The sequence below is a fragment of the Chiloscyllium plagiosum genome, unplaced genomic scaffold (genome assembly GCF_037043375.1).
Source record: "Chiloscyllium plagiosum isolate Xiang-an unplaced genomic scaffold, Cpla_swu_hap1 HiC_scaffold_3, whole genome shotgun sequence".
In the NCBI taxonomy this organism is placed as follows: Eukaryota; Metazoa; Chordata; class Chondrichthyes; order Orectolobiformes; family Hemiscylliidae; genus Chiloscyllium; species Chiloscyllium plagiosum.
This window is the reverse complement of record NW_028270141.1, coordinates 76,354,390-76,374,010: the sequence shown is the minus strand read 5'-3', so window position 1 is coordinate 76,374,010 and position 19,621 is coordinate 76,354,390. Positions and strand designations below refer to the sequence as shown.

General features: G+C 36.6%; 1 protein-coding gene across 50 annotated transcripts in view; it reads right to left on the bottom strand.

The window, feature by feature from the left end:
• Positions 1–1,151: 1,151 nt before the first annotated feature.
• The window catches only part of trdn (triadin), a 462,709-nt gene continuing 444,239 nt past the window's right edge, over positions 1,152–19,621 (bottom strand). For all 50 annotated transcript variants that reach the window (XM_087980725.1, XM_087980732.1, XM_087980853.1 and 47 more), the window contains 2 exons: positions 14,222–14,254; positions 1,152–11,353 (listed from right to left, as the gene is read on the bottom strand). In XM_087980725.1, coding sequence (XP_087836851.1) covers positions 11,196–11,353; positions 14,222–14,254 — 191 coding nt within the window. In that variant the 3' untranslated portion in view covers positions 1,152–11,195. The remainder of the gene's footprint in view (positions 11,354–14,221; positions 14,255–19,621) is intronic.

Sequence of the window (19,621 nt, the reverse complement as noted above, 5' to 3'; positions counted from 1 at the left end):
GGAACACTGCCCTTTTGTGAGGTGAAGTGACAAATTAGCAGTGCTCTGAAAGCTTGTGATTTTAAGTAAACCCATTGGACTATAATCTGGTGTTGTGTGACTTCCAAATTTCGAAGAATCATACAAATGTATACCATCGGAAAAACAGGATGCTGATTGTCCATCTGGAAAATTGACTGTGAATTGGCTGGGAGGTTTACTTTGACTGATGCATCACCACCCATCCAAATATGTTTTTCCTACATACATCTTTGAATTTCAGTGCTGTTGTAGTGTGAGTTATGTAGACTGTGCATGCCAGTGATTGGTTTTTCAAATTAAATAACATTTGCCTCCAGTTGTTTAAAAGAGGCAAATTACAGACTGTACTATATTTATCTCGGCCCACGCTTGCAAAACTCAGGATAAAATACCTACTGTTAGATGTGACTCTCTGATAGGCAGCACTTGCTGAACAACCTGTGTGTATTAGCAGCTACATTAACAACCAATTTAAACTACTCAATCAACCTCATAACATGGCTGATTTATGCTTGTTTGAAGAATCTTACATTCATACTGTTCTCCACAAATATATGGAATATGTTGATACCTTGAGGTACCATTTTCCATTGCAAAAATGGCTACCATGATCAATCTGTGCATGCGTAGGTTCAGACATGATATCATGCCAGCATGACATAAAAAAACAAATTATTGTTGCTGTGTTTTCCAGGATCTTCCATTGAATTTTAGCCTAATTGGAGGAATTGTTGTGTTATGGTTACTTGGCTCTGCCACAATCAGTCAAGTACAACCCTCTCACCTTTCCCATTTGAAGGCTACAATGCTCCATCTACCAATGGCATTGCTGACAAATATTATTTTGTTTTGTTTTGAATTTCCTAAAAGCAGAGGGAGACTATATAGTTCCCTATTATTTTCTGGATTGCAACATCTCAGCCTACCAGAGTTGATTTGCAAACCAATTAACACCATTTTTCTGTTAACTGTTGTGATTACTTGAAATTTAGCATTCTTGTGTTTGTTGCAGACCAAAACATTTTCCAAAATCATATTATCTGGCTGATCAATGTTTTAATACAATTAAATTATCTTACAATTATGTTCAATGAAATGCAGAGCCACATAATAGACAGCTATAACTCTAGTAAATGTGTTAACTACCAACTTTATTGCATATCAAAATTGTAGCCACTTTTCTATGAAGTATAGTAGATAACTATTGTGAAGATATTGTAAAAGTCAAAATAATTCTATTCAATATCATCAATCAGAAGAATGTTCTAATTTTCACACTCTACAATAATTTTTTACTACATACAGAGTTGTTAGTGCTCTGTCACAAAGAAGAAAAAACAGCAGCAACATAACAACATTGTGCAGTTGCAAGTCACCTTGGTGACAGCATAAAAGTAAGCTGCACGATGTTTAGCACCAACTTGAGATTTGTCTCTTAGCATAAAAGTCAATACTTAAATGATAACATTAGATATCTTTATCAACATAATTTTGTTTTGCCCTTTCATAATAGTCACATTGGTGTGCTTCAAAACTGTGATATACCCTCGAGGGTTCGCTGTCACTACTTTGAACAACATCCAGACCACTGTCACAATAACCAATCATGACACTAATCATATAGGAACAAACTTTCAATGTTCCACTTGTATCACTTTCTGAAGTACAACCTTTTCAACCAAAATGAGGTACATTTCACATTAACACAATAAGTCAACTTTTGTGGTCACTGTTGATATTTTGACAGCTATATTTTGCTAATTTCAACCAAAGTTGAAACGTGTTCAGTGGGATTGTTCAACCTCATTTGACTCTGTAATGAAAAAGATATTGTAAATATCTGAAATGTCATTAGGAATTTAAATAGATGTTTTGGCATTATGAAAAGAAAAACTCCGTTTCAGATAATGTTTAGCATCGAAGTTACCTGCCGCATTGTGACTTTTAATGTGATTCAAATAGCTTTCAAGCATTAAACTGGTCTATGGGTTTGTTTTAAATTAATTGTATTAAGGAATATCATATTGAAAATGTAATTTTAATCCTTATTTTATAATTTAAAAGCAATATAAGATTAGAAGAAAAAACATAAGCTATAATTGGTTGAAATGGACTACTTGTTCAGAGAGTTTTGAGTGGTTTTGCTTATTTTAAAAATGTGCACAGTATTATCAATTTGAGAAATAAAATGGACTTATTAAATGGCTTTTGTTTTTTCTGTTTGCTAAATTATGGAATACGTAATGAGATCATTGGTTCATTGCATACGTGCTGTTTTTGTGAAAAAGCTATTCATTAAGTCCCCCTCTCCTGTTCTTTCCCTACTATTTTACAAACTTCTCCTTTTCAATAACATACTGCTTTTCATTTGAAAATTACAAGGGTACTTCCACCACCCTTTCAGACAATACTACTCACTGTACAAAACACTTCTCCCTTAGATGTTTTTTACCAATTGAATCTGTGGAAAACGTTTGCCTCAATCCTTGCTATGAAACAAGTTTTATTCTAGCTTATGATATTAGTTTATTCCATTACTTAGTGAATTTTAATTTCAGTTTTTATATTTTTAATAACTTTATTTTAAATAAGTGCTGTGCGAAGATGAATGAACTTATTCATAAATAATCAAGAATTCCATTAAAGGTAATAATTGATTTAATAATTTAGTACATAAAAGCTAGCATTCACATATTTGTATCTGTACTTGTTAGATTTGCTGTGTTTCTCCAAATCAAAAGCTGATTTTTGACTAATAATGTGCTGTACGTCTTATTTCTCATTTGATACTCACACTACAGCTCTCTCCAGCAGCTCCATGCAATCTTTCTTGCATGACAGTCACCTCAACCCAGGAAACCAAAAATATTTAATCGGTTAAACATTGTTGCTGACTTATGAATAAAATTCAGTTAACTGAGGGAGCCTGGCAATTGATTAACTTTCTATCAAATAACCAATCTTTAACTTTTGATCCATATGCAGGTTGTGTTCATTTTCTTTAGGATGTTTCATTGTCTTTTTTGAAAATCAATTTATCAAGACAAAAAATGTTTTAATGACTGAAAACAGCTTCTGTGCTGTTTTGCTTTTGCTGAGCAATATTTCATGCAAATTCTGATTATTGCCAAAATACCAATTGATGAATAAATAACTTGGACTTGTGCCAGACTTACTTTTCTTTTGCCTTGTCATGGTGCTCTCATATTCCTTCAACTAATCTTGGCAGGAGCGGAGATATTTGGTGTGAAATATATCTTTGATTATAGTGGGGCACTGTTACAGTTTTATATTTATTAATATGCTCTTGGAGGCATGCTATTGAATTATCCATGTTGCATCTTCTATTTGAGTCAGCCTTTGTAACATAAAACACATTAATATTATGTACGGAGATTAATTTTCGCAGACATTGCCTGCAATTATTGAGCTCATATGGGATCGAGGTAGCCCAAGCATTTAGCATCAGAGATGCAGCCTGTACCATTTTACAAGGCCAGCCTTTGCATGCTCAGTCACTGCCCATTATGAATGGATGCAATTGGGTAACCTTTCCCAGCTTGACAATCCTCCAAAATAGCCTCTCTTCTCCAATTCTAGGCTCGTGCTTCCCCAATTTCCTTTGCTTTATCATTGGTGATTGTGCCTTCAGCTGATTAAATCCTAAACTCTGGAATTCCCTCCCAAGACTCTTCCCCTTTTCTATTCTTCACCTCTTAATACCTTCCTTTGGCAACAGTCTTCACAATTTTTAACCTGTCTTACTGGCAAATCTTGACCAATAACAATACTGAGAAGCAAATGGGCCAATTTTCTTTATTAAAGGTGATAAATAAATTAGAGCTGGGTAGATAGTAGACACCTACCAAAGGGAAATCTTGATTGAAAAGCAAAATACCGTGAATACTAGATCTGAAAAACAGAAAAATGCTTGGGAAAACATAGCAAGTCAAACAGATCTGTGTATGGAGATTAAGAGTTAACATTTTAGGTCTGTGACCTTATCACTATAGGTTCATAACCTTACGTCAAGGTTACTGACCTGAAATTGTTTCCCTACTTACGCAGGTGCTTCCTGACAAGGGTTTGCCTGTTCTTAATTACACTACAACTTGATCTATAAATGTGGACTGAAAACAAAATCTCCTGCAGTACACAAAAGTAATGCAGACTGTTGTTGCTTGTGATCCATAACTTGCACAATCACAACCTGTTCTGTGACCTACCTACTTGTAAGCAGCTCCTTTGCTAAATCTAGTTAGACTTCGGTTTGCTTCACTGCTGCTTGGAGGGTGATTTTAAATCATAATCATTGCAGGAATGGTCAGCCATCCAAAGGGGCTCATTGATTTCTTCTTAGAAACATTGTGAACAAAGGAATTATAGAACCTGCAATATTCATGGGCATTCTACTTCCTTCAGATTGCTGCTGTGCAGCAGCAGTCCTCTAACTTGCATCCCATTATTTCACCTACCACTCACACTGATCATGTTGGTGATGTGCAATCATGTAAGATGGGGGATCATTAATTGACATTTGACATTTCTTGGCAACTTTGTTTAAATTTTCACTCCAACCTCTGCTATCTGATACTAAAGAGAAAGGAGACAAATGTACTGATTCTTTCCTGTTGGATCCCAGAACATATCGCTGATTAAATTTGTCTGCCTTTTTTCTTTCCCAGCTTTTAGCAGGGACAACTAACAAAGATTGATCAGTTGCATCTATGATGAGATGAAATTAGCAAGTGAATAAGTTCGATTGACTTAACAATGACGTTTTGAAAACTAATTTCAGCTTGCGGAACATAATCTTTTAAACTTGTTTTCATCTCCAATTTTCAACAGGCAACTCATTTTTTCATTCATGTATCGAACAGAAGGCAAGCTTTGGAAAAAAAAGCAAAGAAGAAAGTAATGACAGATTCAAAGTATTGCAAGAAAAATTAAAAATTTAAATTAGAATTATATCCCAAATGCTCTTTTTTTGATTCCTTTTATGACTGCTAAATAATTTAAAGCATTTTGCATTTAAGATGTGGTCACTATTGAAATGTAGGAAACTTAGCAGCCAATTCACCTATTGCAAACTTCCACTATCAATAAAGTGTTTATAATGAGATAATCTATTTCTATGATATTGATTGAAGGAACAAATATAAGTCAGGCTGCTAGAGATAACTCTCTCTTTTCCATCAAAATAGAGCCATAATATTTTTAATATCTTGTTAATCTTGTGAGATCTTGCTTTAATGTCTGATCGAAAACTTCGCTGCCTCACAACGCAGCACTCTCTTGGTGCTGCACTGGACTGTCAGCAGGATTTTGTGTTAAAGCCCAGGCACAAACTGACAAATTATTCTTCTGACTCTGAGGCAAAAGCAAGCAAAACATTCTGCGAGATTAACGTGACAGTCATAAGTCTAGCCAATTGTCTCCTCCCATAAGGGAGGGTAGCATGGTGGTTAGCACTGCTGCCTCACAGCACCAGGGATCTGGGTTTGATTCAACCCTCAGGTGATTGTTTGTGTTTGTATATTCTCCTCGTATCTGCATGAGTTTCCTCTAGAAGCACCGGTTTCCTCCCACAGTCCGTAGATGTGCAAGCTAGGTGGATTAGTCATGGGCAATACAGGGTTACAAGGAGGGGGTAGGATGCTCTTTGGAGATTTGGAGTGGACTTGATGGGCCGAATGGCCTGCTTCTGCACTGTAGGGATTCTTTGATTTCTGCAGGTACTAAAGCTAAGAAACCAACACTGATAAATTAGTAACTCTTCACAATCTAGAAATAAAATTTCTGATCTTTTCACTTCATATGGATTAATTACTTATTGGATAAACTTACTGAACTGTTGAAGTAGCTGTTCCTAGTACAATTAAAAATATATGAATGAATAGTAACACAATATTTGTGCAATTAACAGTGAAATCATAGAAATAATTATACAAGATTATTGGATTATCAGTCAGCTCAGCAAAATGATGGAGTTAATCATAGAATCCGTACATACACTAACACTGTTTGGTAGCAGTGTGGGGGTTTATAAAGGAAAATAAAATAAAAAAGACACTTAAATGGGGGATTTAGAATCTCCTCAGAAAAAAATTAGAATCCCTACATATAGAAAGAGGCCATTTGGCCCACTGAGTCTGCACTGATGTTCAGAAGAGCCTCCTATCCAGACCCACCTTAACCTTATATTTATCATAGCTAATTCACCAAACCTACACTTCTCTGGATACCATGGGGCAATGTACCATGGCTAATCCACCTAACCTGTACATTTTTGGACTGTAGCAGGAAACCAGAGCACCTGGCAGAAACCCATGCAGATACAGGGAGAACGCGCAAACTCCACTCAGTCAGACAGTCACCCCAGACTGAAATTGAACCTGGATCTCCAGCACTATGAGGCAACAGTGCTAACCACTGTGCTACCCTAGAGCCTGAGGGTTGAACAATAATGAAGCTCTATAAGAGAGGACTTTTATGGAAGGGAACAATAATTTGAAATCATTTCAGAAGCCTTGTTACACCTCAAACTCTAATTAGATCACTTAGATTATTTCCCACCTTAAGACTTTTAGACAATACAGGAATACTCTGGGATAGTATTTTTTTTAATGTTCTGGGCTTTGTTTAATTATATAAAGAGATCATTGTACATTTCAAATCACAATAGTCTTGATACTATAAACCAACCCAAAAGTAGAAAAGTAGTAGGTCATAGGAATTGGAGGAGAGAAAAGCTTGTATGTCAAGGTGATACTAGGGCAACAAATATCATGTAGATAACAGTAAACATCCTGGTCATAGTTTGCATTGTTTCTTTGTTGGATAGATGTGCTATATATCTGCACAAAAGTCGAGGATGACACTGCATTGCAGTAGTGTTGCACTGCTGAAGGTTCTGTTTTTCAGTTCAGATGCTAAGCTTTGTCTGCTTTCGCCAGTTCAGGTCAATATAAAACTTCACGTGGTACTATTTCAAAAAAGAGCATTGTATTTAGGCTGATGTCGTGGTCAATATCAATTCCTGAATCAATATCTTAGAATTATTACCACATTACTGTCTGTGGGGTTTGCTGTGCATAAAATTGGCTGCTATGTTTGCTACAGTGACTGTAAATTTGAACTATTTTTTCAAATTGGAAGCAAAATGCTTTGAGTCACCGAAGGTCCTATATAAATGCAACCATTTTTAATTGGGTGACTTTATTTAAATAATCTGTAACCCATTTTACTATGTCAATGCTTCTTTCTTTCTACTTTTTCTCCCTTGATATTCTATATTTAACATATTTTTGTTTATATTCATTTACAGAAAATAATAATTTTGATTTACTTTGATTTAAAAAATGCACATGAACCTGTAGGAATTACAACAAGCTTTCATTTATACATTTGTTTTGTTAATGGAGTATGAGAAACTGTAAATTAATTTGAAGACATTACACAACTTTGTTTAGAACATAGTGACACCTTTCATTATTTCTGACTCTGCACTCAAAATCTACAGATGGTGATGCTTAAACATAATTCAAATCAAAAACCTAATGACACATAAAAAGTAAGGTATTCACCTTCATTTGGTGCTATTGTTCTCATGCACTAAACCTAAGATAATTTTTGATTCTTAGAGTGCGTTAAGGTAGATCTTGACTATGCAGGGTAATGTAAAGGTTGGAACGTTCGTAGCTCAGTTTACATCTGCTTCAGGAGAGATGTATGACATGCTGTCTACTCCCAATTTTACATGAATCAAGATCTACTTCATTCTCTTTCATACTAATAACATTTGTGTGAATAAATCTAACACATAAACTGTTTAGTGAAGTTTTAAGAGCAAATCAAAAATATAATCTGAAAATATCAATGACCACAAAAGTGACATTGTTTTGCAGTTCATCTTAAACTCACATAGCTTTCCATTAATAGATTACATAATCTAAATGAATTACTATGAAATTTCAGTCCAGGTAAAGTGCTGAGCTGATGCAGTCAGTTAAGAGTTTAGCTGAAACTCACTTCAATGGAAATCCATCGTTCTGCTGTACATACATGACGGCATCTACAGCTTGAGTCAAGTGGTAGAACAGGTGGAATTCCATACAAACTTAGGACTTCCACCCTGTAATTATTTAAAAGTCCTCAGCAGAATAATAATGTCTGAGAGTTGGTGTCGGGTCTCTTAGATGGCCTTTGAAAGGCTCCATAACTTATTCAGGTTGAGGTAATTAATTAGGATGTGTCAGTCAACTTGTATTGTGAAGCAGAAAAGCTCATTCTGTATTTCATATTTTATCTTTTTAGCCTGGGGGTCGAGGGGAGGTGATCACCTCAGGCAGTAGCTGTAGGCATTTTCACCTTGCAAAGCTGGATGGAAAGGATGTTGCTGAAACACCCTAGAAAGACCTCAGACCATGCAAACAATCTTATTCCACCATCATTCAATCCGACTCCATAGTCAAATGTTTATTCTACTCTGGCATGCTTCCATTAATAGAACAGTCTCCTTGAAATTCTTGGTCTTATATACACAAAACATAAGCTAATAGTTGTAGTCACTATATACTTTCGTAGAAACTTGACCGTTACTCAGCTGTTCAATGCTTTTAAAAGCTAGTGTACATGTGACTTTCAGGCAATTGAACAGCAATAATTATAGAAAATTCAAATTCACAGCCACAGATTCAAAAACAGAACCTGTTAGTACACTTTAAAAGTGCTATCTTTCCCTTTTATTTCTTAGATCATCATCCCTGAAAATTAAAACTTGCTCTCATCTTCCCCTTAGCACATATCTCAACATTATTGTTTACACTGATCAACATAACCTTGAAGGTTCAAAGGTTAAGGAGCTTCTCTTGATCATAAATAGTGTTTTCACACCACCAATCTGAACATTTACAATTTCCTTTTGTCAAATATTTTCTTCAGTCTCTCTTATCCTGTTAATCATACCTCTCTGTCAAACTCATATGTTTTTTTTATTTCCTTATGGGCAGACATGGCTGCCCCCATCTTCATGACAGGATTTCATCAGATTTATACCGCAGCAATTGGAAGGCTGTGTTCTTCATGACTTAAATTTATCATACAAATAACACAAATCTTATCCAACTGCAAATAGCATGTCATTGATTCTGCACTACCCATTGTGCTAAGCTAGTGTTATCAACTCTTCTTTAACACCGGATAGTAAAAATTAATTATTGTCCAACTGTCTTACTTAATTAGATTTACAAATCTAATATGAATTATAAACAGCATTTTCCATCTTATTTCCATTTTTGCGTGACTAGGGACCTTCTTAGAGATGCCATTAAAGTCTAAGTGCTTTGGCATATGTCTCAGAACTGAAGTTCCTGTCCATAATCACATGTGTAGATGTTACAAAATAATTTATCATAAATACATTTACAAGGCAATTTGTTTGCAAGTACATTGATAAACAATAGTCACAATTAACATGAAGAAATGCAAGCATAGTTTTTAAGTAGATTGAGATGCTTTGGTTTCGTTACTATTTTAATATTGCCTTGTAACTGTACAAATTAAAGCAAAAATCAAAATCTTTAAAGTTTGTGTCATTGAGTGCAAGCAATGTCAATATCTATAAATCTCTACTATAAATTGTGTAAAAAAGATTTAGAATACTTATTTCCAAATGAAAATATATCTATTAGTGCATCGTTGGTACCATTTCTCTTGAATCTTGATAAATCTTTCTGAACGAGAACGAAATCAGAATCAAGCAAAATTCTGACTACTTTAGATTTAAGTCAGATGCAGTTGTCTGCAATAAATAGAACACTTTCATCTCTTTTATGATTCTTGTTGGCATTCAGTAATGCACAAGAATACACAGATCACCAAATCATGACCTTCCATGCTCCAAAAACAAATTTGCTATCTGTGCTTCTGCAACAGTTGCCTAAATCCAGATTGTGATATTTCTCCTTGTTTTAAATAATTGCATGCTTTAAAGAATAATTCAAGTCACATGCTGACAAATAACTGCATTTTCTTTTTCAGAGCATAATAGAATGTACGAAAATACAGTTGCAGAAGCAGGGAGCAGAAAGTGAAGTCATTTCCAGCAAAACCATGCACTGTCAGAATAAATACATCAAAGCTTTTGGATAGGATAAGTAAAATACTGAGTGTTCTGTGTGAAGGTTTCCATCTGGTAGTTAATCACAACAGTGCTTTTGATTGCTGAAGGGCAATTAATGCCATAAAAACAATCTGCTTTCTGGAAAATTTTGTTTTAAATCTAATGCTTCAGAGCATATTGTCAATACTAATATCACACTGAAAATTTGGATGGACAGTTTTGTTGTCCATTGGCATTTGTTATAATATATAGAGATTATTGGAAACCCTTCACAGTTTATACACACTATTGAATATTGTATCTGTAGTAGCATTATTCAGAATTCATTGAGTAAAAGCACAAGAACAATTGGAGCAGATAAACAAGAATTCTGATGGAACTCACTTTTTCCCTGCTTAAAGTAGAAATGGAAGAGGGAGAAAGACCATCTAAATTTTAGTTTTCTGCATATCAGGCAATTAACAAATCATTAAAGACAAGTAGCTTGAAATGAATAAAATCATAGCTACAGGGATGTTGCGTTTTACGAGCATTTGAAAGGCAATTTTAAACTGACAGTCCGAAGGTGTGCAGGTTAGGTGGATGAGCCATTGGATATGTTGGATTACAGGTATAGGCCAGGGGGATGAGTCTGGTTGGGATGCTCTTCAGAGGGTTGGTGAGGACTTGATGGACGAATTGGCCTGCTTCCACACTGTAGTGATTCTATGTTTCTATAACACCTTGGAGCTTGCAAGAAGCCATGAAGAGGAGTTAAGAGATGCAGGCACTTGTCAGTATTTCATATAGCTGTTAGGAGCAATTTAATGCTGTAGCACTGCAGGATTGACAGGTGTTAAATATTTAAGTCTTCCAACCTGAAGTAATATTACAGTCCATTCAAACTGATTATCTTTCCTGCTTTACATATCTGTAGTCAACATTGAAGTATTTTGTTCTTCTCAGTGATCTCTGTGAATACAGCTCTGCAAACAGAGCAGAGCAGGAGAACTGAAAGTTTCAGTATAAAATGTGCAGAATAGTTTCCCATGTAGTCTCGTTATCTGTTTATCTAATGTCCAGGAGATCTGACTTTCCTTTCAGAATCTCCACTCTGCTTGAGGCTTTGTTTGTTTATTGCAGGACTTTGAAGAGATGAGAAAATGTTTGACATAGGCCCATATCCATTGGGAGAATCAAGGGACACGCACTGGAAGAATCGCAGATTTGCTGCAGTGACAGGAGAGTATTAAAAACTTCACATCAGAATGAAAAATATATTTTAGATTTAGTGTATTATTAAAACATATTATGGAACCACTTAAACAGAACCTAAACAAATGTTCAAATGTTATCAAAGTTCAAAAATAAATTTAGACATTGTATTAATGCACCTATCTATATTGCACAATGGCTTACTAAACGTTTTAGAGTGGAACAGTCTTGTTGGTTTATAGATGACTTCCTTGTTTTGAACATGTGAGCTAAACATTGGCTATGTTTCCCACAGAGCAGCCAAGCCAGTGGAAAGGAGTAGCACAAAATTATAGTTGGGAACTGTGCTCAGGAAACAGTTAAGTACCCTGTGCCAAATTTAAAAATGGACAAACAAAGGTAGTTATTTACTGACTGAGATTATTATAGGGATGTGAAAAAAACAGTTTTACAGGTGAGAGGAGGAAATTGATGAGACTGACTGACTTCCCAAAGTCCCAAGACTTGTTGTGACACTTGTATTAGGTTTGGAAGTGGTGGTTAAAGGTTGACAGAATTAGCCAGTCACCGGGTTGGGGCAATAATCATTAACTTACAGGATTCCTGTAATTCACAGTCCCTGCATAGGGATGGGGCCATTACAACTATAGTAGATCACAGGAGAAACTCCACAACTGGACATATGGAATTCATTTAGCTGATGCTAACAAGTAAGATGTCACACAACTGAAATAATAACACTTTGCTGAATCTAGTCTAATTTTAACACCCAATGGCCAACAAGACCTCACTCCTACATCTTGACTAAGGATCTACATTTCAGCAGGGGCTGGGAGGGTTGGGGTACTCCTCTAACTCTGAGTCAACAAAAGGTTGATACACTCTAAGGAAGCCATCAGTGCAGCTGTGGGTGGGTGCAATTGGTTAACAATGTGATGTTCCCACCTCATGTGCAGTAAGCCCCACCTTGGCAGCTCTGTTCAACCTTACAGTACCAAGGTTCAGTAGTGCATACTGCTGGAACTGCAGGCAGAGGGATTGCAACTGCTGCAAATCCCAGGTTTCAGGACATGAAGGGATCCTGGAGGTGGGGAGGTTGGACAGAGTGGTGGGGTGTTTGTAATTTGGGGGGGGGGGGGGGGGGGGAAGGTGTCAGATTGTAGAGGGCAGGAGGCATAGGAGAAAGTGGTTGTGAAATCTTGGGCAGAGGAATCCCCAATGCAGACAGAGCAAATCTCCAAATGGTGTTCTCAGCATCTATCCTGCCTTATTTCATGTAATGTGGAGGTGCCGGAGTTGGATTGGGGTGGATAACGTCAGAGGTCATACGAAACCAGGTTACAGTCCAACAGGCTTCTTTGAAATCACAAGCTTTCAGAGCACTGCTCCTTTGTCAGGTAATGAAAGAGTAGCGCTCCAAAAGCTTGTGACTTCAAATAAACCTGTTGGACTATAACCTGGTGTTATGTGACCTTTGACTTATTTCACATAGGCCAGGAGAAAAACATAATCTGCCAACTCCCATTTGACTGTTCTCACTAATAGTATTATGGAGTGAGTAGTGCATTATTCAGGACAATGGAGTTACAGGAAAGCTGAATTTACTTTTAAGAATTGGTCTACTCAGGGAAACTAGTGCTCCTTCCTATCTAGCATTTTGTGGGACTCAGCTCAGGGATGGTTGAGAATGTGGTGGCACACCACTTAACCTCTTTTACTTGTCTGTCTGCCAAAAACACACCCAATAGGGCTATGTAAAACATACCCTCTTCTCTTAATTAAGCATGGGAGCTTCAATGTAACTTTCTTGAAGCAAAATAAGCATGAATTAATTCATGGATCTGATGTTGTAACTCATTTGCAAATTCAATTTGTACAGCATTGGCAACTGTGCCCTTTGTCAGTCCTCTAACATTCTGACTAGCCAATTAATCTGATGGTTACATTTAGTGTTTGAATACTAAAAATTCAGCATACTAATGGTGACTGAGTATGACATTGAGGTATAATTGCATAGATAACACAAAAAACCCTAACTCTACCATCGAAAGTCAAAGTGACATTTACAGAAATAGCATAGCTATCCAATGTCACTAAACAAGTTTCAAGCCAGAATGAGATGCAATTTCATTTTAGAATTACATTATGAATCTCTAATTGATTGCAACTACAAGAAACAAAAATATTCAACTGAATTTTGATCAATTTTCAAAGTTGTGTAAATTTCACACCAAGGTCGTTTGTTGGAAATAATTGCATAAATGTTTCTGGTAAACAGCAACCCAATTGTTCCATTGGAAAATAAAAATGATTGAATGTGAATAGTAGAGCAGATATTTGGAGATAGCAGTCTCTAAGGATTTATGTCACTTCACACTTGGTGCAAGTTTAATAAAGTAATGCTCATTTAAGATATTAAATTTGACATATTTAGAAAAGAAATTGCATCAACTCGATATGACATCCAAATCTCATCTTCTGAAATGAATATAAGTCATGATGGGACTAAGTTTTGAAAGTACTGACAGGCTGTTGCATGGAGGTTACCAACTTTGGATATCAAGCCTCTGAAAAGAGAAGACTAGAAGATGAAGGAGCAGAAATAGGCCATTTGGCCAATCAACTCTGTTCTGTTATTCAATTATATCATGACTGATCTGATAATCCTTGTTTCCAATACTGATTTAAAAATCTGCCTGTATGTCTATCTTAACCTTGAATACACATAATGACTAATGTTCACTTAAACTAGGCTGACTCAAACTAATAAAATTTTCTTTTTCATTTTAAAACTAAAATTCAATGCAAATTGGTACAAAATAAATGATTTAATTCATCTATGTCTACATGAAAAATGTGATGATTTTTATACGGATGACCAACCTGGAGACTTCATCCTTGCAACTGAACTTTGCCCTAGAAAATTAAAAAAATGGATTCAGTAATAGATATCGATCAATGTTAATTAACATCAAATGTGTAAATACATGTTAAAACAAAATCCTTGAGGGGACAGGTCACAATTCCATCGAAATCTCACCATTCCCTCAAAGGCCAGACCACTGCCCTGACTTTCCACACTCATCCCAGATTGCTTGGGACAAAGATTATAAGAATTCCTCATTCAGAAAATCTCCACCCTTAGTTTTACACTTTCAGCTTTTATGACTGCCCTTTAAGTGACCTGGAGGTGTTAGTGTTGGAGTGGGGAGGACAAAGTTAAAAATCACACAACACCAGGCTATAGTCCAACAGGTTTATTTGGAAGCACTACCTTTCGGAGCACCGCTCCTTCATCAGGTGGGTTATGGAGGTTAAGATCATGCTCACAGAATTTATAGCCAAACGAGTCCAGTGTCATGGACATGTGATACACTAAACAATCTTAGATTAAAACTTTTATCTTTTATAATGGAATGTGCTGGTTTCGGTTCTTTTAGATGTAACTCCCAGAACTTCTTTTAAATTACATTTTCAAGATACTTACCTTTTTAAACAATAAGTGTGAAGTCTATCTGCATCCCAATGCTGTGTCAGACTGACAAACCCTCTGTATAGTTTGAGTTTAACATGGATTCATGCAGTGTCTGAGCAAAACAAAATGTAATTCTGCAAAAACAAATTCACATAAGCTTATGTGTGAGCATGTAGGAGTGACAGAGTGTGTGGATGTGAGTGCACGTGATAGTGTGTAAGCTTGGTGAAGTGTGTGTATGTGAGTGTGATGGGGTATGTGTGAGAACATACAACCTTGCTGCAGCAGCCGCTGCAAGACATGTCACAGTATTGACACTGGTAACACCATTACACATGGGGTCATCTCCCATCGTGTACGCAGTGAGTAGTTCATGTGACCCAGCCAACATGGTCTATCTCATACGCTGCAAGCAACAATGCCCTGAGGCATGGTACATTGGTGAGACTAAGCAGACACTATACAACGGATGAATGGACACCGCACAACAATCACCAGGCAGAAGTGTTCCCTCCCAGTCGGGGAACACTTCAGTGGCCTAGGACATTCAGCCTTGGACTTTCAGGTGACCATCCTCCTGGGCAGACTGTGGGACAAGCAACAATGCAGGAGCTGATAGCAGAGTTTGGTAGCTTTGGGAATGGCCTCAATCAGGACTCTGGGTTAATGTCACATTACAGGTGACCCCACTGTATATCTGTCTCTCTGTCTTTCTGACTCTCTATCTCTACGTCTCTATGTCTCTCTGACTCTGACTCTCTGTCACTCACTGACTCACTCACTCAGACACAAGCTTTCTGTCATATGCACACATACACTCCCCTCCTCACTCACACTGACACACTCACCCAGAGGGAGAGAGAGACCAAACTAATATCAGCTATTGATTCCTTCAGGCTGACCATTAACTATTCCTTTGTCTGTCCAACCACTGTTTTCTCTCTCTCTCTCTCTCTCTCTGTCTCTCTGGGCTTCATCATACCAATCTTTATTCCTCCCCCATTCCCCCACCCCATCTTCAACATGTATACACCAAACATTTCCTAACTACAAACAGTTCTGAAGAAGGGTCTCTGGACCTGAAACATTAATCTGTTTCTCTCTCAATAGATGCAGCCAGATTTGATTTTTTTTCTAGCAGTTTAGTTTCTGTTTCTGATTACCAGCATCTGCATTTCTTTGGGGTTTTTTTTAATACTGATTAGTGAATACTGTTTATATTATACTTCAACATCCAGAATTTACACAAATTAAATGTGAGTTAATTGGCAAATTCTAGTCAAATTTAAACTATAAATTACAATTTAAATCCTGGATAGAAATAAGAAAATATTACAAATTGGCTCAGGAGTCGAGTGGTGCTGGAAAAGCGCAGCAGGTCAGACAGCATCCGAGGAGCAGGAGAATCGACATTTTAGGCAAAAGCCCTTCACCAGAAGTCCACTCCAATATTAATGATTACACTTAGTCACAAAGTCTTTCAAACTCTGACTCCCTCATGAGAAGTGTACTACCAACGTAAATTCCATTGTCACAGTGTTCACCACAAATGGCAGAACCAGCTCAACTCAATGTGAGTAATATCAATCCATTAATGTTATCTTCAAATAACAGAAACTGCTTCAGCAACTTAATCTTAGCTTTTGGATCTGGTCTGTCGTATTGTGTCTCCTTCAATTTATTTGTTCTCCAGTGGGTACATCATCTGCTACTCTTCAGCTTTGCCTGATCTATATGTTTATTTATATCTTTAACCAAGCTCAGTTCAGCAGAAAATGTGTTTCCCAAACCTCAGATTATTTTTGTTTCCTTATAAACTGGAAGAGTCAATTTCAATTCTACATTTAGGTATTTGGTTTATTTTTCTGTTCAGTTTCTATTTCATTGGGAGATCTGCCTCGAAATCAACAAATTAAATTTTATGAATAGATTCCCATCATGTGAATGGCTAAAAGATTTTTACAGTTTAATATGGAATTCTTCGGACCTTTCCCTGAATTTACAGCAGACGATAGAAATAATCCCTATGGAAGGTCAGATACATTGAGTTTAATTGTGTTTCTCCCTCAAAAGGAAACTCATTTCACAAAGGGCTGATTTCCCAAATGCACACATCCAGACGGCAGCCTTATTCACCTGGAGAGTACCCCCAAAGAGCTCTAACATGAACTTAATAATCTTCAATCCACAAAATAAATGGTTGTTAAATTCAAACAAATGGCATAAGTTTTCCAATACATATTCCCAGCTGGTAAGGCTCCCCAGTCAGAGCTGAACTTTGAAACTGTGGGTTGGTTTGCACAAATCAATGCCCTTGCAGAAAATGTGTGTTAACATAACTTTTAAAAATTATAAATAAGTTTGTTTGAAAGAGAATAATATTACAGCAATGACTCATGCATACCATCACAAGCCACCAATATATTTCATGGTACAGATTGAGACAATTCTAACTGATATCAAGAGAAGTCCCTCTTGTTTTTAAATGTGTAGTTTAAGAATTTTGAATCTGGTGATAAAAATACGTTGGTCCTTGGTTAGCCATCTAAAGGATGGCACCTCTGATAATGCAGCTTTTATTCCATACCAGACTCGGATGTCAGTCTTGTCTATTTGTTCAAAACCTGGTATTGATACAGTCATACAGCATGAAAACAGACCCATCGGTCCAACCAGTCCATGCTGACCATAATCCCAAACTAAACTTGTCCCACCTGCCTGGGCTTTGTTCATATCCCTCCAAACCTTTCTTATTCATTGACTTATCCAAATGTCTTTTAAATGTTGGAACTGTACCTGCATCTACCACTTCCTCTGGAAGTTCATTCAACACATGAACTACTCTACGTAAAAAAATGTTGTCCCTCATGTCCTTTTTAAACCTTTCTCCTCTCACCCAGTCTTGAAATCCCCTGCCGTAGGGAAAAGACACCTGCTATTCACCTTATCTATCCCCCTCATGATTTTAAATACCTCCATAAGGTTGCCCCTCAACCTCCTATAGTTAGTGAAAAAAGTGCCAACCTATCCAGCATCTCCTGATGACTCAACTCTTCCCTTCCCGGCATTACCTGATAAATGCTTTCTGAACCCTCTCAGGCTTGATAAAATCCTTCCTATAACAGCATGACCAGAACTAGATGCAGTACTCTAGAAAAGGCCTCACCAATGTCCTTGTACAACCTCAACATGAATTTCTAACTCCTATATTCATAGGTCTGAGCAATGAAGGCAAGTCTGCTCAATGCCTTCTTAACCACTCTGCTTACATGTGACGCAAGCTTTAAAGAATTATGGACCTGAACCCCCGAGATCTCTCTGTTCAACAACAAGACCCAAGGCCTTACTTTTAATTGGATCTTGAACCATAACCTTTGACTCAGATGCCAAACCATTTCCTACAATGTCAAGTTTACACAAAGGTGAGTTAGAAATTTCTATGTTCATTTCAAGCACTTGGAATCTTAAAATTATTTTACCTAACCATTATTATTTTGTAACAAGAATAGCATTAACAACATACTCATGCTATGGTACATTATGAGCGAAATCTAATAAAGGCTTTCACAATAAAGGTATTGTAGCACATAGAATTTAGAGACTCAGAAAACCTTTGCATGAGTCAGTTATACAAATCAATGTCAATGGCTTATATACTTTTCAATATCTTTTAGTGCTGCAACTTTAATGTTTCTATTGATACTAATCAGAATATAGTCTTTGCAGAATATAGTCTGCAAAGAGCTCCTACATTATGGAAGAATAATTCTTTCTCAGTGGTCTGGCTATTTACATGGCATTTGCAGAACTGGAGAAATACCCTCAGATACATTGGGCAGATGGAGCAACAGATCAAGTGGCTTGTTCAAGAAATTTGAATGTGCCAGGAAGGAAGCCTTGAGTTTAGATATTGATTGTGATATAAATGGACTTATTGATTAAAAATAAATGAAAATACCAAAAAAGAATAAACAAGGTATATTTTTGATAGGCAAGATTGCTTAATTGTATAAATTAAAGGTATTTGTGACAGCCTTTAACCCAGAAGTAACACACTAAGAAAAAAATTGTGCTTTTCTAAAAAATGTTTGTAGAATCTGTAATTGTTTTTGACGCAGGTTTGAAAGGAACTTTTAAATTTTTGCATCATTTGTAAAAAAATCAACTATAATTTTCTCAGCTAATAAGAAACATAGGTTCATGAGATTTGATCACTGATCTGGAAGCAGTACTAACCATACAGAAATTTTTAAAAAAGTTATGAAGAAACCATGTAGCTAGCAGGGACAAGGGATAGCTACAGGAAGTGAATTGGGAGCATGAACATAATCAGTGCACAGATGCAAAAAAAAACTATGGGTAAACACAGCGAGAGAGAGTAGAAAGAATTTCTGGATGAAACAGCAGCAGCAAATCACTCTCAGAAAGATGTTTTTGTTTTTTGTTGTGAATAGGAGGAACATGATCTCCTGCCTATACTGTGTGAGTGAGTTAGAAAGGTTTAAAACTTGGAAGGTTGTATGTACAGCTCAGAGGCACTAATGATCTAAATGTTTTCCAAGAAGGAAGATTGTATGACTGAAGAATGCATATCTAATGACAGTAGCACATGACAGATATTCACTTTTCTCCCTGATACTACCTTGCAAAAGCTTTGATAGTGTCTTGTAATGGACAGACCCTCTGACTGTCACTCACATGTGAACACAGTAGAAGTGTACCAGTCACCACAAAAGGTATATGCAGGCCCAACCTTTTAAAAGATTTGCAGGTTGCGCATATAATGCAGAAGATTAAACTGGTGTGGT